The 27,211-nt window shown below is 49.8% G+C and overlaps 1 protein-coding gene across 1 annotated transcript; it reads right to left on the bottom strand.

Moving 5' to 3' along the window:
* Positions 1-7,668: 7,668 nt before the first annotated feature.
* LOC106866708 (TPD1 protein homolog 1B-like) lies at positions 7,669-8,208 on the bottom strand. Its single transcript, XM_014902350.2, has 2 exons — positions 8,103-8,208; positions 7,669-8,006 (listed from the first exon to the last, which is right to left on the bottom strand). The coding sequence occupies exons 1-2, from the start codon at positions 8,113-8,115 to the stop codon at positions 7,669-7,671; spliced, it is 351 nt and encodes a 116-aa protein (XP_014757836.1). The 5' UTR covers positions 8,116-8,208.
* Positions 8,209-27,211: the final 19,003 nt, after the last annotated feature.

Genomic DNA, 27,211 nt, shown 5'->3' with positions numbered 1-27,211 from the left:
GATTGAACTGCCACTTAAAGGTCGTAAGTACACATGGAGCAATATGCAAGATTCACCCCTTCTGGAAAAACTTGATTGGTGCTTCACATCTCTTAGCTGGACTATTAACTTCCCTAGCACTGAGGCATTCCCACTGGCCAAACCCATTTCAGATCATATCCCCTATGTTATTAATATTGCCACTGATATTCCTAAGGCTCAAGTTTTTAGATTTGAAAATCACTGGATCAATCGGCAAGGTTTCCTTGACTTGGTTAGAGATGCATGGCAGAGCAACACTTCTATTGCTCAAGCTGACAGAAGAATTGCAGCTAAACTAAAAAAATTCAGGGGTTACATGAAAAAGTGGCTGAAAGTTAAAGGTGATATGGATTCTACAATTGATGATCTCAATGCACTCATCCTTCTGCTAGATGGTGTTGAAGATAACAAAGTACTCACACAAACAGAGAATAATCTCAAAAAGGATGTGAAAATTAAACTTCAGGAATGTCTCAACAATCAAAATGCATACTGGAGACAAAGAGGAAAGATTAAATGGGTTAAGTTGGGTGATGAAAACTCCAAGTTCTTCCACTCACTGGCAACTATCCAACACAGGAAAAATAAAATTGCATGTCTGAAGAGGGAATATGATTCTCTTGTTTATGATCATGACATTAAAGCTAATATGTTTTGGCTGGCCTTGAAGGATAGGTTGGGAAAATCTCAGGGGCAGAATTTGAGCCTCCCAGGCCAGGAACTACTCCACAACAACACTGATCTGTCGGATCTTGAAGCCCCCTTCACTAATGATGAAATTGATGATGTTGTCAAGAACCTGCCCTCAAATAAGTCTCCTGGACCTGATGGTTTCAACACTGACTTCATTAAAAAATGTTGGCCCATCATCAAGGAAGATTATTATGACTTGTGCCACCAATTCCATGAAGGAAAACTCAATCTTACCTGCATCAATACCTGCTACATTGCACTCATTCCAAAAATTGATTCAGCAGACAAGGTTAATGATTTCAGGCCCATCTCTCTCCTCAACCGCACTTTGAAAATCCTAACCAAACTATTGGCCAACATACTTCAAGCAGTCATTATGCAGCTGATCCATCATAACCAGTATGGGTTCAGTAAGACCAGAACCATTCAAGACTGCCTTGCATGGGCATTTGAATATATTCATGCTTGCCACAAATCTAAACAAGAAATTGTCCTTCTCAAATTGGACTTTGAGAAGGCATTTGATAAAGTGGAATATAAGGTCATAATCCAAATTATGCAAGCCATGGGTTTTGGTGAGAAATGGTGTCAATGGATTAGCAATATTCTTAACTCTGCTACATCTCAGATCCTCCTTAATGGGGTGCCTGGTAAGCTGATCCATTGTAAGAGAGGGGTTAGGCAGGGTGACCCTCTCTCACCACTTCTATTTGTCATTGTGGCTGACCTCCTCCAATCCACACTTAATGATGCTATGTACAGAGGCAGGATTGACATACCTATTGATAGTGCAGCTTGCCCAGATTTCCCCATAATCCAATATGCTGATGACACCCTCATCATCATGAAAGTTGAAGATGCACAGCTACAAATTGTCCAGAACATTCTGTAGCAGTTTCATGACACCACTGGTCTGAAAGTCAACTTCATGAAATCCAATTGGATCCCATTGAACATGTCTAATGAATGAGCACAACACTTTGCAGATCTCCTTGGCTGTCAGCTTGGAACACTTTTACATATCCGGAGCTTCCATTGGATACCACTAGGCAAAAAGTTATTGACTTCATGCCCATGATCAAGAGGATAGAAAACAGACCGACATGCTTCTCTAGTATGCTATCATATGGTGGAAAAGTCCAACTGGTTAATTCTGTCCTTTCTGCACTCCCAACATTTCAGATGAGCACATTTGTCCTTCCCAAAGGGGTTATCACTCAGATTGATAAATACAGGAGGCATTATCTCTGGCGTGGGCAAGATCTCACTAAAAAGAACCCCCCACTGGCTGCTTGGGACATGATCTGCAGACCCAAAGATGAAGGTGGACTTGGAATCATTAACCTTGAACTTCAGAACCAAGCTCTCATTCTGAAAAATCTTCACAAGTTCTACAATAAAGTCAACTTGCCATGGGTTAATCCGGTTTGGGAACTACACTGTGGCCAAAACCTGCCTCCTCACTGTAATTCCGATGCATCATTCTGGTGGAGAGACACAATTAAGCTATTGCATACATACAAAGATATGGTCATTTGTCACCCCCATCGAGGCAACACCATCCTTTTCTGGCAAGACACATGGCTTGAACACCCATTAGCTGAAACATGGCCTCAGCTATACTCCTTTGCTATTGAGCAGAACCTTTCCCTGCAAGATATGATCAACTGCCATGACCCAGCTATGCAATTCCACCCGCCTCTTTTAGTTGTTGCACATACCCAATTCCAGGATCTCCTCCACTTACTGGAAGACATGGTCAGAACAGAGGATCATGATGTTGGATATTCCCTTGGTCCTCTCCTGGATACTCTACATCTAGAATCTACAAGAAACTTGTCATACACATTGACATCCCTTCCACTCTCACATGGATCTGGTCATCCTGTTGTCAACTAAAGCACAAAGTGTTCATGTGGCTCCTGATGATTGACATACTTAATACCAGAGCAATGCTGCACAAGAAGAACTTCCACCTTCAGTCATACTCATGTGTTGTTTGCAACAGAAACACTATGGAGACTAGAGATCATCTCTTCTTCTGCTGTCAATTTGCTAGAACTTGCTGGAGTTACATTTGTCCCAACTTCACCCCTGGACAAACTGTCCATGAAAATATTACGGCCATCAAGTAAGAACTTCACGTGCCATTTCACATGGAAATCACATGAAGCGACCGCGCCCATATAGGGTTCGATCTCTGTGCTTACAGTGCTAGTCCCTGGATCGACTCGCTAGCACACACAGTTTCAAGATGTAATATCAAGATACAAAGGTCAAAAGTATATTACATCGCATTGATCCAGAATTCAATAGTACCTTACATATTGCATAACCTCATGGGTTGGCTCAAAAGAAGATAAAATCTTGCAGCGGAAGGCAGAAGATACATGAGTCCCATAACAACTCCAGAGTCGAAACATGTTGGAATGTAAACTCGCAACCCTAACAATTCGTGCCTCACTCGACACCTGGTTCACCTGCAACATTTAAACATTGCAGCCACTAGGGGGTCAATACATTGAATGTATTGGCAAGCTCACTACAATGTTATAACAGAACCTACCAAGTACATGCACATTTTGGCTAGGTGGAGGTTTGGCTATTTTGCATATAAGCCTCATTGTTTAATCCTATCATTTTAAACAAAATAGTTTTCTCACTATTGGACATTGGGTAGACACACCAATGCTCCTATTAATCTATTGGACACCGGGTAGACACACCGAATGCTCCTATTAATCTATTGGACACCGGGTAGACACACCGAATGCTCCTATCCCAGTTCAAACCATTCATTTTATTAAAAAATTAGAATGAGTGAGACCTTCCTTACAGCTCCCAAATCTAGTTGCTCATAATTGTCCGTAACCGGGGACACGGCTAAGTATTTAGTTTGACACTCTGCAGAGGTTGTACACTTTACCCACAAGAAACCAACGGGTTAATCCCTTGCTGTCCTCAGGGTAGAGTAGCAACGGCGTCGATTCCGAGAATTTTCAGACCATAATCACCCAGACCACTTGAGTGACCTACGTTCCCACCTACACGGCTACATCTGCACAATCCCTCAGATCCAGGATCATATGTCTTACTCCATCAAGCCAAAGCCCATGTTAGCATGCATGTGGTTATACTGGAAGCTACTAAACAGGAAAACTAGTCCAGTCTCTGGTTACCCTGGGTCGCATTCCACATTTGCGACGCAGGCGCTCCCATAGACATGGAGAGACGACTCATAGACATGGAACCATAGAAATGGACCTGACGCCGCATACATATCAAAGTTGTTTTTGCCAGGTTTCCAAAATATTCCACAATATCAGTTTCATGATAATTGAGATTACCTCCCACGTATACTAACATAGCATAGCATTCAACTACCTACGATGGCAATTGGTGGAAAGGAAATGGCAGGGGTAATCTATACTATTAGGAATTCATAGCTAGCATAGATACAATCATAGTCCTATCAATGCAACTAATAAAACATCTAGTGCATAATAAAATAATAGGATAATGATCAAAGTAAACTTGCGTTCTTCCGGAGTATGGGTTACAATCGTCACACCAACAAAGATCGCACTCCGGAAGAACTAAACAAAGCAAACGTACACACATATAAACACACAATCCAATGCAAGGAAAATTATGCCATGATGCAATGCAAACATGTGACATGGTTTGGTTTGTTTTATTTATCAAGATGTGTTCTCAGATTATCATGAATCACAAGATTAATTTCTCTGGTCAAAAGTGATTAAGCAAAAATAAGTTATTACAATAAAATAATTGTAGGGTTCCAAAATAAAAGGGTTTAAAAGTTTAAAACAAGATTTTAAAAGAAACCTACAATAAAATAATTCAAAATTTTATTCCTATGGTCCTAATGGACAGAGGACACAAAATCTAATTTTTGAGAGTTGGTTTCAAGTAAAAAGAATTTTTAAAACAATAGATATGAATTAAATAGCATTAAAAGCCTTTCTGTAAATTAATCTAGTATAAGTTATTCAAATGTGAATTTAAATAGTTGCAAAAGATTCTGCATGTTATGAGGATTCCGTAAAGATATGGTTTGTCAAATTTGACCAAACAGTTTAAAAGATATGGACATTTGAAGTTCTAGGGTTTTTCTGCAAGATTGCCATTTAAATTCGGCCGGGGGGAAATCTTTTATTAAAAGGTGACACGTGGCTGCTTCTGGTTGGCTGGTACCGGTTCAGTTTAGGATAAAACGTGGGCCGCTAGATTTTATGATGTATGGACGGCTCAGATCAGGGGTTACCCCTTCACTTAAGTGATCTAATTTCGGCCGCCCAATCTAGATCCTAGGGCAGAGGTTGAGCAGGGCTTACCGGTGGCGGCGCTAGGGTTCTGGCGAAAGCTTGACGCCGGCGGCGGCTCCGCGGGGGGCGGCACGGGCGGCTCTGGTGGCCCTCGGCTCCAGGAAAAGGCGCAGGAGATGAGACCCGGCGCGGCGAAGAAGATGGCGACGCCGGTTCTCCTTGGGGTGGGCGACGGCGACGCCTAGTTCCTCGGAACGGTCACCAGCGGCGGCGAGCTTTGGCTTGACGATGACGCAGAGCTTCGGTACATCAAAAAAGAAGTGGATCGCGTCAAAAGTTGCGCAGAGGAATAAGGAAGAATATGCGCGAGGTGGCGGCGGATATTACACACTTTCTCGCCGGCGGTGACCAAATAAAAGGCGGCGGCCGTGGGCTTTTCCGGCGAGGAATTCCGGCAGGCTGGCGGCGAAATCGAGATGGAGCGGAGAGGGGAAAGAGAGAGGGTGGCCGTGGCTTTATAGTGACGCGCTTGGAAAACTACGAGTAGCACGGAGGAGAGAGCTCGCAGAGATGGCGCTCGCGGATTGCGTGGCCAAGAACTCTGGCGCTTGCCCATTTGGAGAAGAAGCTCCTGACAGGCTGGGTTGCTAGGCTGTGGTCTGGTTCGGTCTGGCAGGGCGCGCGCGGGGGGTGAGTCGGGCCGGTTCGGCCCAAGTTGGCCGGGCTGGTCCGTTTCTTCTTTTTTTTTTCATTTTTTCTTTTTCTGTTTTCCTCCGTAACTTTTGATTTTGAACTCCAAATCAAACCAAATAAATTCCAAACAAATTTATAAAATCATATCTTTATATGATCCTACTTCAGGGACTGATTTCCCCTCAAAATAAAATATTTAAAAATAGTTTTGCTTATAAAATTGCCTTTAGGGCTTTATAAATAATAAAACAAAAATAGTTTTTTCTACTCCAATTTAAATACCAAAAATACGGGGTAGCTTACTAATGCCATAAACCCCTTTTATTGTCAAAACCCCATTGGTTTGAAAATTCCAATAAGGTAAAAATCAAGATTCCAATAAGGGAAAGCTTTGATAAAGAGATTTAAAATTCAAAACCAAGGTTTAAAAGTGGTTAAAATGCACAAGTGGCATGATGCTCATGGATGCAAATGCATGATGAAAATTTGTAAAATTTGGGATGTTAAATCACAACTGCTGCAGCATGGAGGATTTGGAAGATCCGCAACGACTGTATCTTCAACGGGATTACTCCATCTCTTTACAGATGCAGAAGACTATTTAAGGAAGAGCTCAATTTGGTGTTCCATAGAGCAAAAAGAAAGAACTACCATGCATTTCAAACACGGATTGATAGCTTTAGATAGCTCTCTTTTACTTGTAACAATGTCCATCTGTACATATTTTCATTAATAAAATTATAGCAATAGGTCTCATGACCTAAAGCTTTTGGTCAAAAAAAAAAACAATGGGAGAGTGAGCCTATGCATGTTTATCGATGAATGGTTGATGCGATTATGATGTCTAAAGGTTTAGAAAGGTGATCGACTGAGATTTACGAATCATATAGGCCCTCAGAAAATTTAAGCATCAAGTCCAGTTGCTAGTTTTTGGCTGATGTTTATTTTCAGTTAAATAAGCTGTTGTGCAACGTGAGTTCTGTTCACGTAACGGCATTGTCGTTTTTCTTCGGTACGTAGCTTCAGTAGCAGTAGCAGTTAAGCCTCTGCAGCATTTCCGTGGGATGGTGTGGGTAATCAGCAATTGCGGCAGTGTTGGATCTGGCGATGGACGTGGTATGACACGACCGGTAGAATCTCTTAGGCTCAGTTTGACATTGCTGAACTGTGTTGAGCTCAACTAATTTTATAATCATCTGTTGAAAAATACACACGAAAATAGAGAGAAGTTGGTTAGCCAAACACACACACAAAAGAAAAGGCAAACTACGATTCGAAAAGCTGGATTATCATAATCCACCTCAATGCGAAACTCACCCTTAGTATTCACAGTTAGTTTAGTGGGTTCTCTGCTCCTTGCAATCGGTCGTTTCTTGACCAGATAATAATACATAACTGAAAACGCTGTAGAACGTACCCAGCCCTCCAGTGTCCAGTTTCTCATATGTTTTGATTTTGTGTGATTGACCCCAGAAGCACAATCCTTCTAAAGTTTTGTTAATTAGTACTCCCTCTGATAATTTAGTATAACTTTGTAACTTTGTGGAGGTCAATCGGGGCCAATGGGGTTGGGGGGGCACATCTTTTAGCCATAGGTCCTAATTAAATTTCTTTTGACCCATAAAACCCATCACTGGGGGAGCTATGTGGAGGTCAATCGGGCAGGTGCCCCCCTCCAACCCCACCTGTCCGTTTAACTTTGTTAATTAGTAGAGTACTTCTTAGTTTGGCTAATTTAAAATAGAATTATAATAATTTTACATCAATAGACCCGCAAACTCTAAATCTCTGTATGCATTGGCCTTTTCATCTGTCGAACATTCATGTCAAACTCCGACACCGCTCAAAACCAACAGTTCCAAAAAGCAAGCATGAAACGTCGTCCAACAAAGCTCTGTACTTTTATTGATAACACACAGCAGATGCATATCCATCCATCCATCATCACATTGCACTTAGCAAGCAAGCCTAGCTAGTTACAGGCCACAGAGGCGACCTTAAGCGGGTACCAGAAAGAGTTGGAATAGTGGAAGGAGACGGAGTCGCCGGGCCCCATGGGCTTGCCGTCGTTGACGAGGCAGTCGTCGTAGGCGATGCGTCGGAACTGGGCCGGGTCAACGAGCTCCGTGGACCCGAAGTTGCCGCAGGACAAATGGACGTCGTGGACGGTGCATCCGGCGCAGGAGTTGATGACCTCCACGCTGTAGGCAGGGATGCCGCTGGGCAGGTTTGGCGCGTCGTTCTGGTACACCACCACGTTCTCCTTCGAGCACCCGTCAGGGGACGAAATCTCCGGCCTGCTCCCGCCGCCTGAACAAGGAAAGATTGGTTCATCTACTTACGAGTGCAATGCTGTGAATACAGTAGAATGACAGTGATAGATGAAGGTGGTCTTATCAATCTTACGGCTGTTGAGCATCTTGCGCGTCTGCGGCACGGGAACAGCAGTGCCTTCACAAACTAGGAGGAGGAGCACCGTGACTGTAGAAGATTAAGATTGAGATAGAATGAGATAATGCACCGTAGGTGCTGGCCATTGCATGGTTCTCATATATATACCATGAGTTGTACAAGAGAACGTGGGTGTACACAGAGATCGTGGGAGGGAAAACTATACATGCTTAACACCCCCCCGCAGTTCGTGCGTGGGTAGACCAATGCACAAACTGGATCGAAACTCATGAAAAGAAGAGGCCGGCAGTCCTTCGTCATGATGTCGGCGAACTGCAGCGATGTCGGAACATGCAGGACACGGAGCTGGCCGAGCGCGACCTTCTCTCGCACAAAATGAATGTCGAGCTTGATATGCTTCGTGCGCCGATGATGAACGGGATTCGCAGCCATGTAGACGGAGGAGATGTTGTCGCAGTAGACCACCGTGCTCCTGTCGAGGTGGACGTGGAGCTCTCCCAGCAGCTGACGGAGCCAGCAGCTTTCCGCGACGGCGTTGGCGACGCCCGGTACTCCGCCTCCGCACTGGAGCGGGACACAGTGGGCTGGCGCTTCGAAGACCAGGAGACGAGCGCATCGCCAAGGAACACCGTGTAACCCGATGTCAAACGGCGCGTGTCCGGGCACCCGGCCCAGTCCGCGTCAGTAGGTGACGAGGTCCAGCTTGGCGGAGCGGCGAAGATGTAGACCGAGGGACGACGTGCCATGGACGTAGCGCAGGATGCGCTTCACCAGAGCAAGGTGGGGCTCCCGAGGGGCGTGCATGAAGAGGCACGCCTGCTGCACCGCGTACTGGAGATCCGGGCGAGTCATCGTGAGGTACTGCAAGGCACCAACGATGCTTCTGTACTCCGAGGCGTTCGCGACAGGAGCACCAGAGTCAGCATCCAGCTTTGTCCGCGTGTCAACCGGCGTGGAGGCTGGCTTGCAGGCCGTGATGCAGGCACGCTCGAGCAGGTCTTCGGCATACTGTTCTTGGTCGAGGAAGAAGCCGGCTGGACTCCGGGAGACGCGAATGCCGAGGAAGAACCACAACAGCCCTAAGTCCTTCATGGAGAACTCAGAGTGCAGCTGGGCGGTGACCATGCGCAGCAGGGCGTCGGAGGAGGCCATGAGGACAATGTCGTTGACGTAGAGAAGAAGAAATGCCGTGTCGGCGCCGCGGCGAAGCACGTACAGGGAGTGGTCCGACCGGGTGACAGTGAAGCCGATGGTGCGCAGAAATGCCGTGAAGCGGTCGTACCAGTCCCAGGGCACCTGCTTGAGGCCGTAGAGGGACCAATCCAGCAGGCACACGTGGTCGGGGTAGCGGTCGTCGACGAAGCCGGCGGGCTGCTGGCAGTAGACCCATTCCTGCAGGAAGCCGTGAAGAAAGGCGTTGTTCACGTCCATTTGATGGACGGGCCAGTCCGGAGCGGCAGCCACGGCGAGGACAGTGCGGACCGTGGCCGATTTGACGACCGGGCTGAAGGTTTCGTCGAAGTCGACGCCCGGTTGTTGCGAGAAGCCACGAAGCACCCATCGCGCCTTGTAGCGGCCAAGGCTACCATCCGACCGGAGCTTTTGCCGGAAGAGCCACTTCCCGGAGACGATGTTGGCGCCAGCCGGTCGAGGCACCAGTGTCCAGGTGCGGTTCTCCATCAACGCCCGATACTTGTCCTGCATCGCTGTTAGCCAACAAGGATCCCGCAGAGCTGTGCGCACGGAGGTGGGAAGGGGTGAAATGGGGGTAGAAGTGGTGCAGGATAGGCTGTACTTGGGGTTGGGGAAGAAGAAGCCTGATTGGGTGCGGGTACGCATGGAATGCGTGGGGTGTGGAGTGGCAGGCTCGGGAGGGGGCGCGGCAGGAGTGGCGGCAGGACTTGCGGCAGGGCATTGTGCCGCGGCACGAGTGGCGGCAGGATTTGCGGCAGGAGAGTGTGCCGCGGCAGGAATGGCGGCAGGATTTGCGGCAGGAGAGGGTGCCGCGGCAGGACTGGCGGCAGGACTGGCGGCAGGATTTTCGGCAGGGGCGGGAGCCGCCGAAGGAGGTGGGTGGGCAGGAGATCGCGGCACGGCAGGTGAGGGAGATACACGGGGTGGGCGTGTAGGTATGGAAGGTGCGGCCGGAAGAATCGGAGAAGCGGGCAGTGGGGATCCCGAAGGGAGGTGGCGTCGGGAGTCGTTGGCATCGGATAAGGCAGGAGGTGGGGTGGTTTGGGCGAACGGAAAGATCTGTTCGTTGAAGAAAACATGACGGGACACGATGACATGTTGGGAAGAGTTGTCGAGGCAACGGTAGCCCTTGTGATCGGGGGAGTAGCCGAGGAAGGTGCAGACCGTGGAGCGTGGGGCGAGCTTATGTGGCGTGGTGCTAAGGGTGTTGGGATAGCATAGGCAACTGAAAACGCGGAGAGGGCTGTAGTCTGGGGGCACGCCGTAGAGAAGCTCAAAGGGAGTGGTGAGTTGGCGAGGGCGACATGGGCGCCGATTGAGCAGGAAGGTGGCCGTGGCCAGAGCGTCAGCCCAAAACCGGAGAGGCATGGAACAGGAGGGTGCGGGTGATGTCGTTGAGGGTGCGGAGAGCTCGCTCGGCACGCCCATTTTGGGAGGACGTGTAGGGGCAGGACAGGCGGAGTTGGATGTCGTGAGAAGCAAAGAAAGTCTGGCTAGCATGGTTGTCGAATTCACGGCCATTGTCGGTCTGAATGGTAAGGAGAGGGAGGTGGAATTGGGTCTGCAAGAAAGCGTGGAAGCGCCGAATAACAGGAAAAGCATCAGATTTGCGGCGTAAGGGAACGGTCCAAGAGTAATGACTGTAATCATCGAGTAACAACAGATAGTACTGAAATCCAGAAACACTCAACACAGGAGATGTCCACAAATCACAATGAACCAAACTAAACGGAATATATGACACGTGAGAAGACAAACTAAATGGAAGACGAGTGTTTTTCCCTAATTGGCAAGCATGACAAGTGTGAGACGATGATGAGGGGCGATGGGGAGCGACAGCACGCAGCATGCCGGAGAGGGACTCGCGCCCAGGGTGGCCTAGACGTTGGTGCCAAAGATCAGCGTGCGCCGTGGCGGTGAGGAGGCTCAGGTAGTGCTGTGTTGGGCGGAGCTGGTACAGATCGCCGGAGGAGTCACAGCGGAGGAGGACCACCTTGGTGCGCCGATCCTTGACAGAAAAACCAAGATCATCAAATTCGACGTTAACAGGATTGTCACGGGTGAGGGCTTTGACAGAAATAAGATTCTTGATTAAGGAAGTAGAAACAAGAACGTTAGGGAGGGAGAGGGGGTGGCCAGAGGTGGGTATAGAGAGGTGGCCAGTGTGCGTCACAGGGAGCGAAGATCCGTTGCCAACAACAGTACGGGAACTAGAAGACGGGCGAAGGGAGTGAAGCATACCGGGATCCGCGGTCATGTGGGCAGTGGCGCCGGTGTCGACGTACCAGTCACCGGTCGGCGAAGCAGCAGTCTGGGTGGAGAGCGCATTGAGGGCCTGTATCAGGCCCTGTTGATCCCAAGCAGGCGCAGACGGAGCCGGGACAGGTGGTGGTGCAGACGGGTACGCAGGCGGCACGGGGACGTGAGCAGACGCGCTGGCGAACGCGGGTGGCGCCATGGGTCGCTGTCCAAGGATCCCAGAGGCGGGAACGTGAGGATGCCACGGGACAGGCCAGGCGTGCACCAGCCCGGTCCAGGGGTGAGTGGTCGGTGCAGGCAGAGGAGGAATCGGCACGGTGGAGCGGTTGTAGCCCGGCGAGATGGAGGAGGCACCGATCTGCTGCTGCTGGCGTCCTTTCCCTTTTCCCTTGTTCTTGCCGCCACAGTTGTTGGAGTTGCCACCGGTGTTCCCGGAGCCGGAGTTGCCAGTGTTGGCCGCCGCGTGGAGAGAGGTGTTGTGGGAGACCCGAGTGGTGGCCTTGCGCTTCTCCTCCATGGAGAGAAACGCACGGCACTCGAGGAAGGAGGGGAAGGGCGTACGGCCGGAGAGGATCGGGATGTAGACATGGAAGCGTTCGTCAAGACCGCGGAACATCTGCATCACCAACTGCCGATCGGTGAGGGGTTCGCCGAGATCACGGAGCTGATCGGCATACTCCTTGAGCTGGCCGAAGTACGCGAGCACCGGCGAGTCGCCCTGTTCTAGGGTGCGGAGGGAGTTCCCGATGTAGATTGCCCGCATCTCCATATTGTCGAGGAAGAGGCCGCGCACAGCCTGCCAGATCGTAGAAGCCGTGGGCGCAGGCGTGATGATGAGGCCGAGGATCTCCGGCGAGACACGGAAATAGATCCAGGAGATGATGAGGGCGTCGTCCTGCAGCCAGGCCGGGTCGTCGAGATGGGGCTCGCCGGTGATGTGATCCGTGAGGCCGCACTGCTGGAAGAGGAGCTCGAACATCAGGCGCCAAGAGGAATAGTTCGGCGGCTGCAGTTGGAGAACGATCTGGACACGCTCGGCGATGACCACGCCGTCGTGGCGGTTGAGGGCAGGAGCGGCCAGAGCGCCGGAGGCCGCGGCAGCAGTAGGGCCGCGGGTGGTGGAGGTGTTGAGGAGACCGGCGGTGGCGGTGAGGATGCCGGGGCTGCCACGGTGAGCGGCAGCGTCGAACGCGGCGGAGAGGCCATGGCCGCGGCCGGCGGACGTCAGGGAGAGGTACATGGCGGAGGTGGTTGCAGCGGAAGCGGAGGACGTGGGCGGCTAGGAGGACCCAGCGACTGATACCATGTAGAAGATTAAGATTGAGATAGAATGAGATAATGCACCGTAGGTGCTGGCCACTGCATGGCTCTCATATATATACCATGAGTTGTACAAGAGCAGGTGGGTGGAAAACTATACATGCTTAACAGAGACGACGACGGCAGCAGTTGAACGCATCTTGAAGCCCTCCATGGCCGGCCAGATCTCTAGCTAGCTAGTCCTTCCCTTTCGATCTCTAGCTCTGATGAAGCGTCTCAGACAGATCTACCTAGGTAGGAACCAAGCGAAGACGATGGATTCTTGGCGACACAGATACTCTGCCCGGCTCTCTCAAGTGCCTATTTATACTGGTTTCCTGTCCTCTCGGCGATCCGAATTAGACTCAGTTTCTGGTTTAGATTAGTGTTGAGTCGCTTTAGGAGTTGGAAGTTATAAGTTGATCTCCTAGTCCAGTTCGTGTTCAGTCAGCTTCCTTAGTTTCGGTTTGCAGGTTGCCGCGTTATACATACGCATGTATGCTCTGTAAAAAGGCCAGATCTCTAGCTAGCTAGTCCTTCCCTTTCGATCCCTAGCTCTGAAGCGTCTCAGACAGATCTAGCTAGGAACCAAGCGAAGACGATGGATTCTTGGCGGCACAGATACTCTGCCCGGCTCCGTCAAGTGCCTATTTATACTAGTTTCCTGTCGTCTCGGCGATCCGAATTAGACTCAGTTTCCTGTCGTCTCGGTGATCCAAACTAGATGATGCCCCGTGCGTCATTAAAACAAATGCATATAGAGATGTTTAAAATTAGTTAAAACTGACGGAAAAAAAAATCTTTTTCTTGCTTTACATTTAAAAATATGTGACCGAAGAATGATTGAATTGACGAGGTGACCTAGTTTGAATTAATAGATTAATACAAAATTGTAGTCCCTCCGATCGATCCATAATAAGCGGCGACACTTATATATTATGGATCGGAGGGAGTACATGCATACATGCATGATTTGATAAGTGTCTAAGGTTGCATGATAATGTGGTGGGCGTGCTGAGGTTGCTGAGGTGGCATGTTTGCATATTTAAAAAAAATTGTTCTGGTGCAATGTAATGAATACATGTGTATGTCTTGAGGAAAAAAATACATGCATGATTCAATGAGGTGGCATGGTTTACATGACATGCAATGTAGTTGGGGGTATTGAGATGACATGATTGCATGTTAAGAGAAATAGATAGTGGAGATCTCCTATTTAGATACAAAAAGATTCGTACAACATGCAGGAATGAATCTCACTTTCTTTCTCTTTCTACAGGGTTCAGTGAATCTTATTTCACTGCTCCGTACGTGTGTCCGGATCTTGCTTAAATCTCATATATCCGAGAGGAAGTGGAAGTTTGATTAATTAGAAAAATACTTATATGACCTCTATTTTGAGAATGATGGAGCATATTAATCTTCTATATCTAAAAAGGTGCCCCCCACTATAGGATTTTCCGGACTTCTCATGCTGCCACGTCATCATTTTTCGAGCCCATCGTTCCCGTGATCGACGCAATAGCACTCGCACGGTCCTCTGCGATACCGTCCGGTCATGCGATATCCTCTCAAGCAGTCGTTCCCGCAGGCTTCGCCAGCGCCCAGCCCAGATCATGTCAATGTTCTCAAAGGAAAACTTTGGTTCATAAGCTCAGTAGTGTTTCAGGATATTGTCAGCTTCAGTTCTATCAAGCTATCTGTATGCTTTTCTCTTGTAAGTTGCCACCTTTATTGCCATGCATGAACAGAGTTGTAGTACTTCGGTTTTGTTTTTAAATGAGAAATGGAGTTCTGGAGGTTCTGCTCTCCCAGATCATCTGATAACTATGACAAATGAACTGAGTTGTAGTACTTTGGTTTTGTCTTTTAATAAGAAATGGAGTTCCGGAGGTTCTCCTCTCCCAGATCATCTAATAACTATGAAAAGTGAACTGAGTTGTAGTATTTTGGTTTTGTTTTTTAATGAGAAATGGAGTTCTGGAGGTTCTCCTCTCCCAGATCATCTAATAACTATGAAAACTGAACTGAGTAGTAGTACTTTGGTTTTGTTTTTTTAATGAAAAATGGAGTTCTGGAGGTTCTCCCCTCTCCCAGATCATCTTATAACCATGAAATCCTACATAATCTTCATAGTGAGGGGAGTGAGCCTAGCTCACTTGGTTGGGGGAGTGCGTGTACAATCCTAACATCTGAGTTCAAATCCTCACGGATGCGAATTTAGATTCATATTATACTGCAGAGGAGACCCCTTACAGTTTCCTATCAAAAACATAATCTTCATAGTGACCATAAGACTACAGTTCACAAAACCATTGCTTCACGAATCTAATTTAAATGATAGTGGCATATCGCCTTGGTGGTTTGATGATATTCTAGAAGCTGCAGTTTGCAAGGAGAAGGAGGAAGCGAGGGTGCTCTTGCTCTAGTATCCCTTTTAACATTTCCTGCATATTTTTGTTTACTGCGAACACTTCTTTGCTATGAGCAGTAAAATAATTAGCCACGTTATCTCAAGGTTCTTACTAGTCTTTACTTTTGTAAATGCAGGTGGAGGGGGATGATCAACGCCATCCTCACGGAAAGCAGGCTGAGTTAAATCACAAGAGGTATTACAAAAAATCGGCTTTTTTGCTATATCTGAACCTTGTCAGTTGATGGCTGTTGTAGCAGAACATTCTTGTTACGCACTGCCCTAATGCATATAGATCTTGTTATGCACTTGTCCAGATGCCTAATTATGCCATTTAAGTCATCTTTGTGCTTGTAAGTTTGTGTCATGGTACGTGTTCTGAAGATGACTTTGACAATGCAATTAATATGCATGCATGTAGTTATGCTAGCTGTGTTGATGTCTTACAGCAGAATGCCATGTTCACCTGTGAAAAAAATTCACGCACATGGATCTTCTTCTTATACTCTTATTATATCTAAATTCTTAACATACATATGTAAGTGCTTTTTAAGAACTACCAAACTGACAACACACATGGATTATTTATTGTAGACCACTTCCTTTTTTCAGGATGACAAGTTGCCCGGGTCACTTCGGCAATCTGAGTTGGTGCCATCTACTTCTATTGATTTTTGTTTCTGTTGTAATGCTTGATGAACTATGTTCCCTTCTATATGAAGTTTATGTTTTAATATTTATGCTTGCATTGTTCACTGCTGGATGAAGTGTTATGCTCCAGAATGCACATCTGCATGAACTTTTGAACTATATATGTTTTGTACCAGACCTATCATGGTTACTTTAAAATAAAAGATGGATGTCTCTGTTGCTTATTTGGAGCTTGCAGCTGAAAATGAAGTGTAACCATGGGAATGTGTAGGTTAGTTTTTTTTTATTATGAAAATGAAAATCAATGGCAGTTTATCTGCCGGGGAAAGCAGAAAGAGCCGGCAGATTATTTGCCAGCAAATGAAGCAAGTGCCGCGAAAAATATCTGTTTTGACGGCAAGAACACTGCCAGGAATAGACCAAACCGCCGGGAAAACCATATGCCGGCAGGTTAATCTGAACTCCGGGAAAAATTCTGGACTGCCGGCAAAAGTGAAACTAGCAGGACAGATGAACCGCCGGCAAATATGGAACTGCCGGCAAAAACCTTTGCCGGCAGCGTTATAGGGGGCAGGAAAGACTGCTGGCAAAAACCTCTTTCCCGGCAGTTCTTTTGCCCCCTTTGGTGATCTTTGCCGGCAGAAAATATGCCCTCCTGTTTGGTCCATCGTGTAGTGAGATAAAAAAATCCATGAAAACTGATTGGTTGGGTCAAGTTTGCAGCGCACATGCAGCATAGGAGTAGTAAATCACTGGCACGGCCCATCTCCCACCCGAACCTCTCCTTGGGCCATTTCCATCCCAACACTGCCAAGCCCAGACTGCCTGACCTATCGTCTTCCTCCTCTGTTCGAGGGAACGCACCCAGCTGCAGCCATGAACCGCCACCGATGTACCTCCGGCCGATGCGTCGGTTCGTTGGCTGCGTTATGTCTCTAAGCTCTCAAGATCACCGCGGCCGTGGTTGCTGGTGCCGAGACCGAGCATGGTGATATGAGTAAGCAGCTCGATCTTAATTATACAAATCTTTCAAAAGATATTTTATTATTTACTAGCATTAGTTAGTCCTAACTAAGTTTATTTACTTAATTTTATGCTCAAAATATTCTCATGTATATTACACCATTCATTCGTAACTAAATTATGCGGCAATGAGCAGTGTATCATCTAGTTATATACAAGTCAACGAGATCAAAACCTGCGAGTTGCTGTTTTTTCTCGCTATATATAGTATTCAATAAATATGCTCGGGTCACCCGCTAGTTTTTTATACTCCCTCCGTCCCATATAAGTGACTCAAATTTGTTTAAATATGGACGTATCTATATACTAACATACAAGTAATATTTTGGCACTTAATATGGGATGGAGGGAGTATAATAAACATGTGTAGAAGAGAAAAAATAAATACATATGTGGAAATGCAAGGAATGGCATGCGTCAGCAGCGCTGTACCAAATGAGCTGCGTCCCTTTATATGTTGACAAGGAAAATAAAATAAATTTTTGTTAACCACGCCGTGTAATTTTTTATAGGGTTTTTTATTTACGTGCCCCTCCTTCCTTAGCTGTACTTAGGAATACCAGAGGCCAGAAACAGTGCTCGCTGCTACACTTGTTCGTTTCGTGATTCCTCGCAAATGTCCTCACGGAGCACCTGCTAACGGTCAAACCCCTTTGACCGTTTGGTTCTGACGGGTGGGCCGCGGGAAGTGCTGTCAGGTGGGTCTGGAACTGCGTTTTTGGCATGTGGGGTTGCGAGGAGACAGTGCAAGTGGGCAGGTTTTAACGGGCCTGGTTACCTTACATGCGGGCCACGTCCTGACAGGTGGGGGCGGTCGCCTTAACTTACATGTGGGGCAACGCAACGAATGACATGTGGGTCCGTCGCCTATCTCTATCCCTTTCCCCGCGCCTACCCCAAATAGCACCGATTTAGGGTTGTTTGTCAAATACGCCGCCGCCCCTGCCAAATACGCCTCCCTGCTCACCGGCGATACTGAACAAATGGAATCACTGGCAAAGCCGCCACCAGATACGCCTCTGTGGGCTCGCCGGCAAGACTTACGAAGGGAAGTGACGTCTACATAGCCTAATCGAAGAATAGAAAGAAGTAGTGCCATGGTGACGGGTTAAATAGCGATGGTAAGGGGAAGGGGAGTGGTTTCCGGTGATGAGTGTTGGGTGGTGGGCTTTGAAGGCGGTTTGCATGAATGCTCTGGGACCCTTCACCGGAGCGGTTTGACTTGCGGAGGCGTGCGCGGTGGCCTTGCATGGGAAACCGGCGTGCCTGGGTAGTTGCAGGGCCTTGCATGGGAAACTGATGTGTTCCCGCGTGCCCTCTGGCCTTCAATATTCCTTAATTAATAGGGAGTTTGACTTGCGGAGGCGTGCGGAAGTCTCTCAAAAGAGCTCTATGCCTATATATATTCCGTGCCATCATTCCGGCCTTTCCATCTAGCCTTCTTCCCTGCTACCAAAGATCCATCGATATGGCGCGGTGGTCTAGGGACTCCTTCCAGTGCTCCTCCATTGAAGCTGAGAATAGGGAGCTTGACGGAGAAAGTCCGTATTGACGGACGGCATTCTTGACCTCATCGGACAAAGATGAAGTCCGTAGTAGGCAGCAATGCACTGGTAGCCGTGGTCGTGGACGCCACCGTTCTCCACCATGACGTCGAACTCCGATGACGCGTCCGCCTCCGCCAACGTCTGGCGTCAAGCGAGGCGGCCGTAAAAGGGAAGGCCGTGTCTCCAGCGCCGGCCCAGCCTCCTCCTCCGCCGGCGGTACGTCAACCGGCCCCGCCACCTGCACCACTGCCCCCACCTCCTCCGTCGCCGGCGCCTCGTCTATCTCCGTCTCCAGCAGCTCCTATGTCGCACCAATGGCACCCAAGGTACCACCGCTGCATGACGCGTGGGCCACCTCGCTTGCCCCTCGGAAGGATCGCACCCCGGGCAGCTCTGCACAAGCTGCCCGGCAAGTCACCAGCCCGGCAGGGCTTGCCAGGCTGTGAGGGTTGCCTAGCATGACAGCAGGAGAAAGCCCGCTTGGGCGCTTCCCGGAAAGTTTACTTGCCGGGAGGGTGTTTCCGGACGCAAGTGTCCGTTACAAGAGCAGGAGCCCCAGCGGCACCACGGGGCCGCTCAGCGAGCGCGCTGCGCGCTGGATTCGTCAGGACGAGGAGTGAAGCACACGCCAGCATTAAATGCTCCGACCAAAAGAGGATTCCCCGTCCTTTCAGCCTACGGTGACCCGCCTAGGGTAAATTTCAGGTGCCTAGACCCCTAGCTGCAGGGCTATCTAATCTGCATGCAAGCCAGCGCACCGAGGGGGAGCTGCCCTAGCTCTCTGCTCGCCATTTGTCACCCATGCACCGTGGCACCTGTGGCATCCCCTTCGGTATAAAAGGAGGACCCCCACCAACGGTCAAAGGGTTCGGGTTCGTTCGGATTCATACTAGCACTAGCCGAGAACAGCAAGTAGCACTTAGCTAAAAAAGGAGAGCACCTGGGGACTCCCCCCGGCACCTTATAAACCCCTATCCAGTGGTTAATAGCAAACACAGAAGCAGGACGTAGGGTTTTACACCTCAGGGTGGCCCGAACCTGGGTAAACGATCTCGTGTTGGTTGTGTCTTTACGCTTCGCATTGGCCTCGCCGGCGACCGCCGGACCGAACCTCAAAGGGGGTGCCCGTGCATCCACGGTGTCTGAGCCTCGTGCTTCAACATCCTACGGCCCTGTCGACGCGCCATGCGTCGCTGCCACCGCCACCGCCAACGCCACCGCCGCCGTTGCCGTGGTAGTCTCCGTGGAAGTGCTCCGATCGTTCATCGGTACACTGGAGAAATGTACCAAGGCCTTGGAGAAGATCACCAGGAGAGATGAACTATATTTTGATCGGTACACTGGAGAAATGTACCAAGGCCTTGGAGAAGATCGTTGATCGGTAAACAGGAACCTAACCTAAGAGTTCCTATTTACCTTAAACAGGAACTATTCCCAACTACCACCTCCTACCACCGACGCAGGCGAGCGAGCGGCGGCGGAGGCCGATGCAAGGGAGCCCGCGGCGGCCGCTCGCGGCCCCTCTGAAGGGGTGCGTAGAGATAAACAAGACTTTTCCTACACGAACTCCCAAGATCTAGCCGAGGTAGAAGGCCACAAGGATTACCACTAGACGTGCAGTTGCGGATTATCAGTCCCTCGATCCGATCCAGCCGATCCAATCCCGCGATCGTCGAAGTGCTGAACGTATAGCACCTTTGCCGGTATCCACACGTGCGAGGAGGAGCTCCGGCGGCGGACTACTAGGTCCGGTGCGACGGTTGGACTGAATGGGGCTAGGGTTCTCAATGCATGAGAGTGGCGAACCGTACCCCTTGGGCATCCCACGCCCCTGCTTATATACCGAGTGGAAGTGGGCTCCAATACTTGTGGCCCATCCACTCTGCGAGTCCAACTCGCATTGTCAGTCCATTTCCGGTTCGGGTCCAACCCGACCAAATACTTGCTCCCGCTCTTAAGTGTGTGACCCCGCAGGCTCATGGCGACTTGGACACGATTGGTGTCCGACTCTCAATCGATCAATCGGTAGCGGCTCCTAGCAGACCGTGCCGACTCCCAAGTACCATCGAGTCATGACGACGTACCTTCCAATGTGACATGCGTCTTAGTCCCTTTTGCCTCACGATATACCTTGTCGAGCTATAGGCGATTAATCTTCATCCCTTTAATAGTTCAACTCTCTTCTCGATCCGTGATATACGATTCATCCGACTAACTCTTAGTCGATCGACCCAGTTAACAGTTAACCGAGTCGCGCATGGCCATGCTTCCCGAATCATATCACTCGAGAGGGCCCAGAGAATATCTCTCCAGTCGGAGGGGCAAAATCTCATCTTGGTTATGGACATCACATAGCTTGATTCTCAGTCAACCCGAACTCTGCCTTTATAACTGCCCTGTTACGGAACAACGTTTGACAGAACCTAAGTTGGTGATGCACAACTCGGATTGTGTGATAACCTCAGATCTAAGGATTACATTGATTGAGACATGCAAATGACGACCTACTCGTTGCATCTCAATATGGGTCAGTCCGACTCGCTAAACTCTTTAGCCGAGTCCGTGTAAGCTGGAATGACATCACCATGTCCATGACAAGTGGAACCGAGTCATCAGCCAACTTCCACATTAGTCTAGGTTATGTGTCCAGCACAACCTCAATGACTAAGGACAATTTAGTATGAACAACATGAATACATAGTTTCACAATCAAATCACATATTCAATGATACATATCAGATGTTCAAACAAGGACAACTTAATAATCTTTATGAATATATTGGGAATTACATCATACGTGATTGCCTCTAGGGCATATTCCCAACACCCTCCTCCCAACGCGCCCCCGGCTACCACCTTCTTCCCCCGACGCGGGCGATCGAGCGGCGGCGGAGGCAATCGGTAGTTCTACAATATATTTTGAACCGCTTGTCGGCATGATGCAAATTATACAGCGTTGGAAAGCTATGAACTAGGCACAACTTTTTTGCTAATTCTTAACAGTTTAAGAGCAGTTTGCAAATTACCATCCGCCGGATTACGACCAAACAAAAAACAGCGGACGGTATTTCTACGATATATTTTGAAGCACTTGTCGAAATGATGCAAATGATACGGCGTTGGAAAGCTATGAACTAGGTGCAACTTTTTTGTTTATAACTTTTTTGCTAATTCTTAACAGTTTAAGAGCAGTTTGCAAATTACCGTCCGCCGGATTACGACCAAACAAAAAACAGCGGACGGTATTTCTACGATATATTTTGAAGCACTTGTCGGAATGATGCAAATGATACGGCGTTGGAAAGCTATGAACTAGGCGCAACTTTTTCGTGTATAAAGGTTTTGCTAATTCCTTACGGTTTAAGAGCAGATTTTGAATTATCGTCCGCTGTTCGAAACCGTCAGGAAGTTCACAGGGTATAGACGAGGAAGATATAAGCGGCGGAGGTTTAGAGACCGCCGGGAAGTTAACAGTCTATAAAATGGAAGTTCACTCGTGTATCGATGGAAGTTCAGAACATTCACGCCCGTAAACCTCCTTGTTCTCTTACGCGGGCAAAAATTACAGTCGAAGGAGTTTCAGAGACTGTCAGGAAGTTCACTGTTTATAAAACGGAAGTTCACTCGTGTGGTCGATGGAAGTTCAGAACGTTCATGCCCGTAGACCACAGTTATAGGCGTGGTACGCTGGGAAGTTCACATGTGCTTTTAGGAAAGTTCACGTATGCAGATTGAGATGTTCACTAGCTAATTTTCATGAGAGTTTACTTGTACAGAAGTTCAGATGTTCTGTCATGGGAGTTCGCTTGTACAGACTGAGAAGTTCACTAGCTAGTTTTCATGGGAGTTCACTTGTTTAGACTGAGAAGTTCAGATGCCCTTCCATGGAAGTTTCGTTTGTTTAGACTGAGAAGCTCACTAGTTACTTTCATGAGAGTTCGCAAGTTTTATATGGGAAGTTCACTAGCTGGCACGCTGCAAAACAAGGGTGTAGTAGCCCTGTTAATATGGATTGGCAAAACTTCCTCGCCAAAAATCTTGTACCAGGGAGCTTCACGGTCTATTAAATAAGAAGTTCACTCTTATATATAGGGAAGTTCAATACATTCACGCCCGGACACCTCCTTCTCCAGCGCGGGCAAAATATAACAGCTGACGGAGGTTCAGAGACCAGCATGAAGTTCACAGTCTATAAAATGAAAGTTCACTCGTGTATCGATGGAAGTTCAGAACATGCACGCCGTGTTGCCGCGTAGGATGTACTGATTTTTTCTTCGCTTTTCTCAAACTTTTTCGGATTTGCGCAAACGATATACCGTTGGAAAGCTAGAGAAAATCCGCAGCTTTTTCATATGTAATGTTTTTCCAAATTCCTAATGGTTTAAGATTAATTTCAAAAATACTGAAATCAGATCAATCTAAAAAGGACGAACGGTATTTTTACGATTGTTTTTGAACCACTTTTCGGAATGATGCAATTAATACGGAGTTGGAAAGGTATGAACGAGGGGCAACTTTTTCGTATATAAAGTTTTTGCTAATTCGTTACGGTTTAAGAGTAAATTTCAAATTACCGTCCGCACGGACAACCCGTGTACTGCGTGTGCGCGTGCAGAGTATAGCGCAGGGAAGGAAGGTTCACATCCGCAGGAAGGGAAGTTCAGTCGTGCTACTGAGGAAGTTCAGATTGGTCCTGTTTAGTTAAACAAGAACCGATTCCTGTTTAGCTTGTAGGTATATATATATATATATATATATATATATATATAGATATGTATGTATGTATAGATATGTATGTATGTATGCGTGTGTGTGTGTGTGTGTTTTCAATATCCATTCGAGTTTTTTTCGTTACATTAATTATGGAACAGAAATGACCCGCAAGAATCGTTGATCGGTACACTGAAAATAATAATGCAAAAACACTGAAAATAATAATGCAAAAAAATGAAAATAATAATGCAATAAACACTGAAAATAATAATGCATGAAACACTGAAAATAATGATACAATAAACACTGAAAATAATAATGCAAGAAACACTGAAAAAAGTGAGTTGGAAGACAAGTCACTGTGGGTCCCCCTTTGGATAAATGAAGGGAAAAAAACAAAAAAAAATGAACAGTAACTTTTCAGATAGGCCCAAAATTGTCGTACCAGTGGCCCGCGGGGTCCCACTGATACGGGACGCGTGGGTCGCCAGTGACGAAGCCCCGTCAGGAAGGCCTCCCGGGAAGCGATGAGTCCGGGGAGCTTGCCTCGTGGAAACGGCCCTTGGTGGGGGAGAATCTAAGGGCTGAGTACAAGAAGCCCCCGGGAACCCCGGTGCCGGGAAGCTGAAGGAATGCCTCCCGACAACCAGCCGGGTGTGCTGGCCGGGGAGGGGCACCCCAACAACCCACGCTCGAGCATGCAGGCGGGGCCCGTAGAATAGTGAAGACAGGACAAGATGGCAGGCGCAGTGAATTTAATGCACCGACAGGAGTCTTATCGGCAGACCTGGTCTTGCTGAACCGTTTTTTCTACGGTGTACAGTAGACAGGGCGCTGCATGGCCGTGACACGCGTCTGGGAAACGTGTCACGCTGAATGCTTAGGCACCTGTGGTATCCCCTTGTCTATAAAAGGAGGACCAATGCAACCGGTCAAAGGGTTCCAACCCCAGTTATTAGAACAGAGCACAGCGTTCACCTAAATAGCCAACCTGGGAACCTCTCGGGTGATCTGTACGCAATGAAACTTGTGAATACAACTCAAATCAGGACGTAGGGTATTACACCTCTGGTTGGCCCGCACCCGAGTAAACTCTTGTGTCTACACTTCGTGTCTATCGCCACGCCGGCGATCGCCGGAGCGATCACCTCGCCCACCACCGAAACAAAAAGGGGGTGCCCGTCATCCCCAGTGCCGGAGACCATGCTCCGCCATCTGGCGCGCTAGGTAGGGGGACGTGCAGAGAGCTTCGGGTGACCGCCGGCGTCATCGTCATCAACATTGGCTCCTTCGTCTACGACGTCTTTGACAACTAACTCGCCATGCCGCGCAAGAGGGCAAACGAGCCTCGGGTCGACTTGCACGACACTCTCGCCATGCGCACTCGGTCCCATGCCGCTGCGTGCGTGTCACAAGCACAAGGGGACCCTTGGTCCCCTCCACGGCCGCAGCAGCAGTCGCAGCTACCACCTCCGCCTCCTCGGCCGTCGGCGGACAACCGGCCGAGGGGGCCTGCGGCGCCCAGCGCTTGAGCCAGCCGCGTAAGCGGCCACAACGCCGCCCAAGCGGCCAGCGAGGCCACTCGCGGGCTGAAGACTTCGCTGCGCCACGAGCACAGCACGTCACGAGCGACACCGACGGAGTCTCGCCCCACACATCCGAGGGCACCGGGTGACAGGGCGGAGGGCAGCCGGTCGGAGAATCGGCAGCCTCCCGCCCGGACCCCGGCGGAAGCCATTATAGCCGCGCGTGTCATGGTGCGCTACGAGCCACCGCAAGGCACGCCAGCATATGAAGCATGGCGTGCGGAGCTAGACGCGCTCCTTGCACTCGCCGCCCAGCAGCCGCAAGGTGAGGGTGCCCCGGCTGGTTCAGGCCGGGAGCAGAACCCGGGACGCGGAGACCACCCTCCCCAGCCGGGAGGGAAGGGAGACGAGGATCCCGTGGGGTCCTCGGATTCATCACCGACCGTTACTCGGGGTGACGTGCGAGGCATCCTGAACGCCCGCCAGCAGGAAGACCTCCGCCAGTGCTTGGAGCGCCGGCATCAGCGTGAAGCAGAACGCCCGTGCCCAGAGGAGCAGGAAGATGCTCCCATGGGCACCGAGGATGGCTGCGCCGCGTTCACTCGCGAGCTGCGCCGGGTGATGTGGCCCAACAAGTGCCGAGCGCCGATGCTCGGGACGTACGACGGGACCGTGAATCCCAAGGATTTTCTCCTGACCTACATGTTGGGCATGCACGCCATTGGTGCTGACGATAAGGTCAGGGCCAACTTGTGCTCGATGGTCCTCAAAGGATTAGCGAGGATTTGGTTGCTCAACCTGCCCGCCGGTTCCATAGCCTCCTGGGCTGACTTGTGCGAGCAGTTCATGAACGCGTTCCATGGCGGTTACAAGCGCCCGAGAACCATGGCGGAACTGCACACGGAAGTGCAAAAACCGTGGGAGACATTGCGGGACTTCACCAATAGGTTCTCCAACCTCTCCTACTCCATGCCTGAGGCGGAAGCGACCGCTGTCATCAACACGTACGCCATCAACGTCCGAGAGCCGAAGATGCGTGTGAAGCTCAACACGCACCAGATCCGGACCACAAGGGATCTCTACGCTCTCGCGCACAAGTGCGGGATGGCCGAGGAAGGGCGCGTGGCGCCCGAGCTTGCCGCCAAAGCGGCGTCAAACCCACCGGAGGGCTCCGGTAAGAAGGGCTCCCGGAAATGTGGCGGGAAGCAAGTGCTTGCCGTGGAGCCGGGGGCTCCCCAGAGGCCAACCAAGAAGGCAGCGTCGGTGGGAGCATCGGTAGCAAGCCGGCAGCCGCAGCGCGCTGCCCCATCCACACCAACGCCACCCACGACGCGCAGGACTGCCGTACTCTCTAGACCATCAAGGAGAAGCGCAAGCAACGCCACGAGGATCGCCGTGCTACCGAGGCTTGCTTCAATTGCGGGGACATCGGGCATCTCTCCCTGGACTGCCCGAACAACCCCCACGGCGGAGCAGGCCGGGGCGCAGCCAGCGGCGACAAAGGAGAACCCGCGGGGGGTCGCGGTCAGGCCCGTGGCGGCAAGGACCGGCCTCCCCGGGGACGCGACAAGCCTCGCGCTGAGCAGCATGAGGATGTCTACAGCAACGACGACGCCGACGAGCCCGGCTTCCAGGAGCCTCGCGATGTCGCCTGCATCCACGTGGGAGCGTATGCTCTCACGTCTCACACTGCCGTGAAGCAGCTCACGCGTGAGGTCTGTGCCCTCCTCCCCAGCGTGGAGGCGCAGCAGTCGTTGTGGTGGTCGCATGTGCTGATCACCTTTAACTCAGACGATCACCCGATCCGTTCCTTGGGTTCAGGAGTGCTCCCCCTCGTGGTGTCGCCGATCATAAACAAGGTGACGGTGACCAAGGTACTGGTGGACAGCGGAGCAAGCCTCAACCTGCTGTCTGCCAGGCTGGTGGCGAAGCTTTAGCTGCCCCTGGAACAAATGAAGCTCACCGACCCGTTCCGGGGGATCAACCCCGGAGTGGTGCAGCCCATGGGGCGAATCACGCTCCTGGTGACCTTCGGTTCTCGGGAAGCATTTCGGACTGAGCATATCGTTTTCGATGTGGCTCACATCCCGTTGTCGTAAAACGGGATTATTGGTCATCCAGCGCTGATTAAGTTCATGGCGGCAACACATTGTGCCTACGGCATGATGAAGATGCCGTCAACATACGGCGTTCTCTCCATCAAGCTTCGTGCCCTTGGTGCGTGGGCGAGGTCATGAAGACCTCCGTAGTGGCGGATCCCGGCGACTACGACGTTGCCGAGAACGAGGATCCACTTGCAGGTGAACAACCCGCATAGAAGAAGGCGCGAGCCGCTCCTGGACAGGGTGCCGGGGGCAGCTCCCGCTCTAGCCCGCGCGTAACCAAGGGCACGAAGCTTAAGGAGGACGGCACCAAGGTCAAGAAGGTGCCCGTGCATGCCGTCAACGAAGCACGCACTGTCTCCATCGGTGCGAGCCT

Source organism: Brachypodium distachyon, chromosome 4, assembly GCF_000005505.3.
Source record: "Brachypodium distachyon strain Bd21 chromosome 4, Brachypodium_distachyon_v3.0, whole genome shotgun sequence".
Lineage (NCBI taxonomy): Eukaryota > Viridiplantae > Streptophyta > Magnoliopsida > Poales > Poaceae > Brachypodium > Brachypodium distachyon.
Note: the sequence above shows the minus strand (reverse complement) of the source record. Positions and strands in the feature narration are given on the sequence as shown.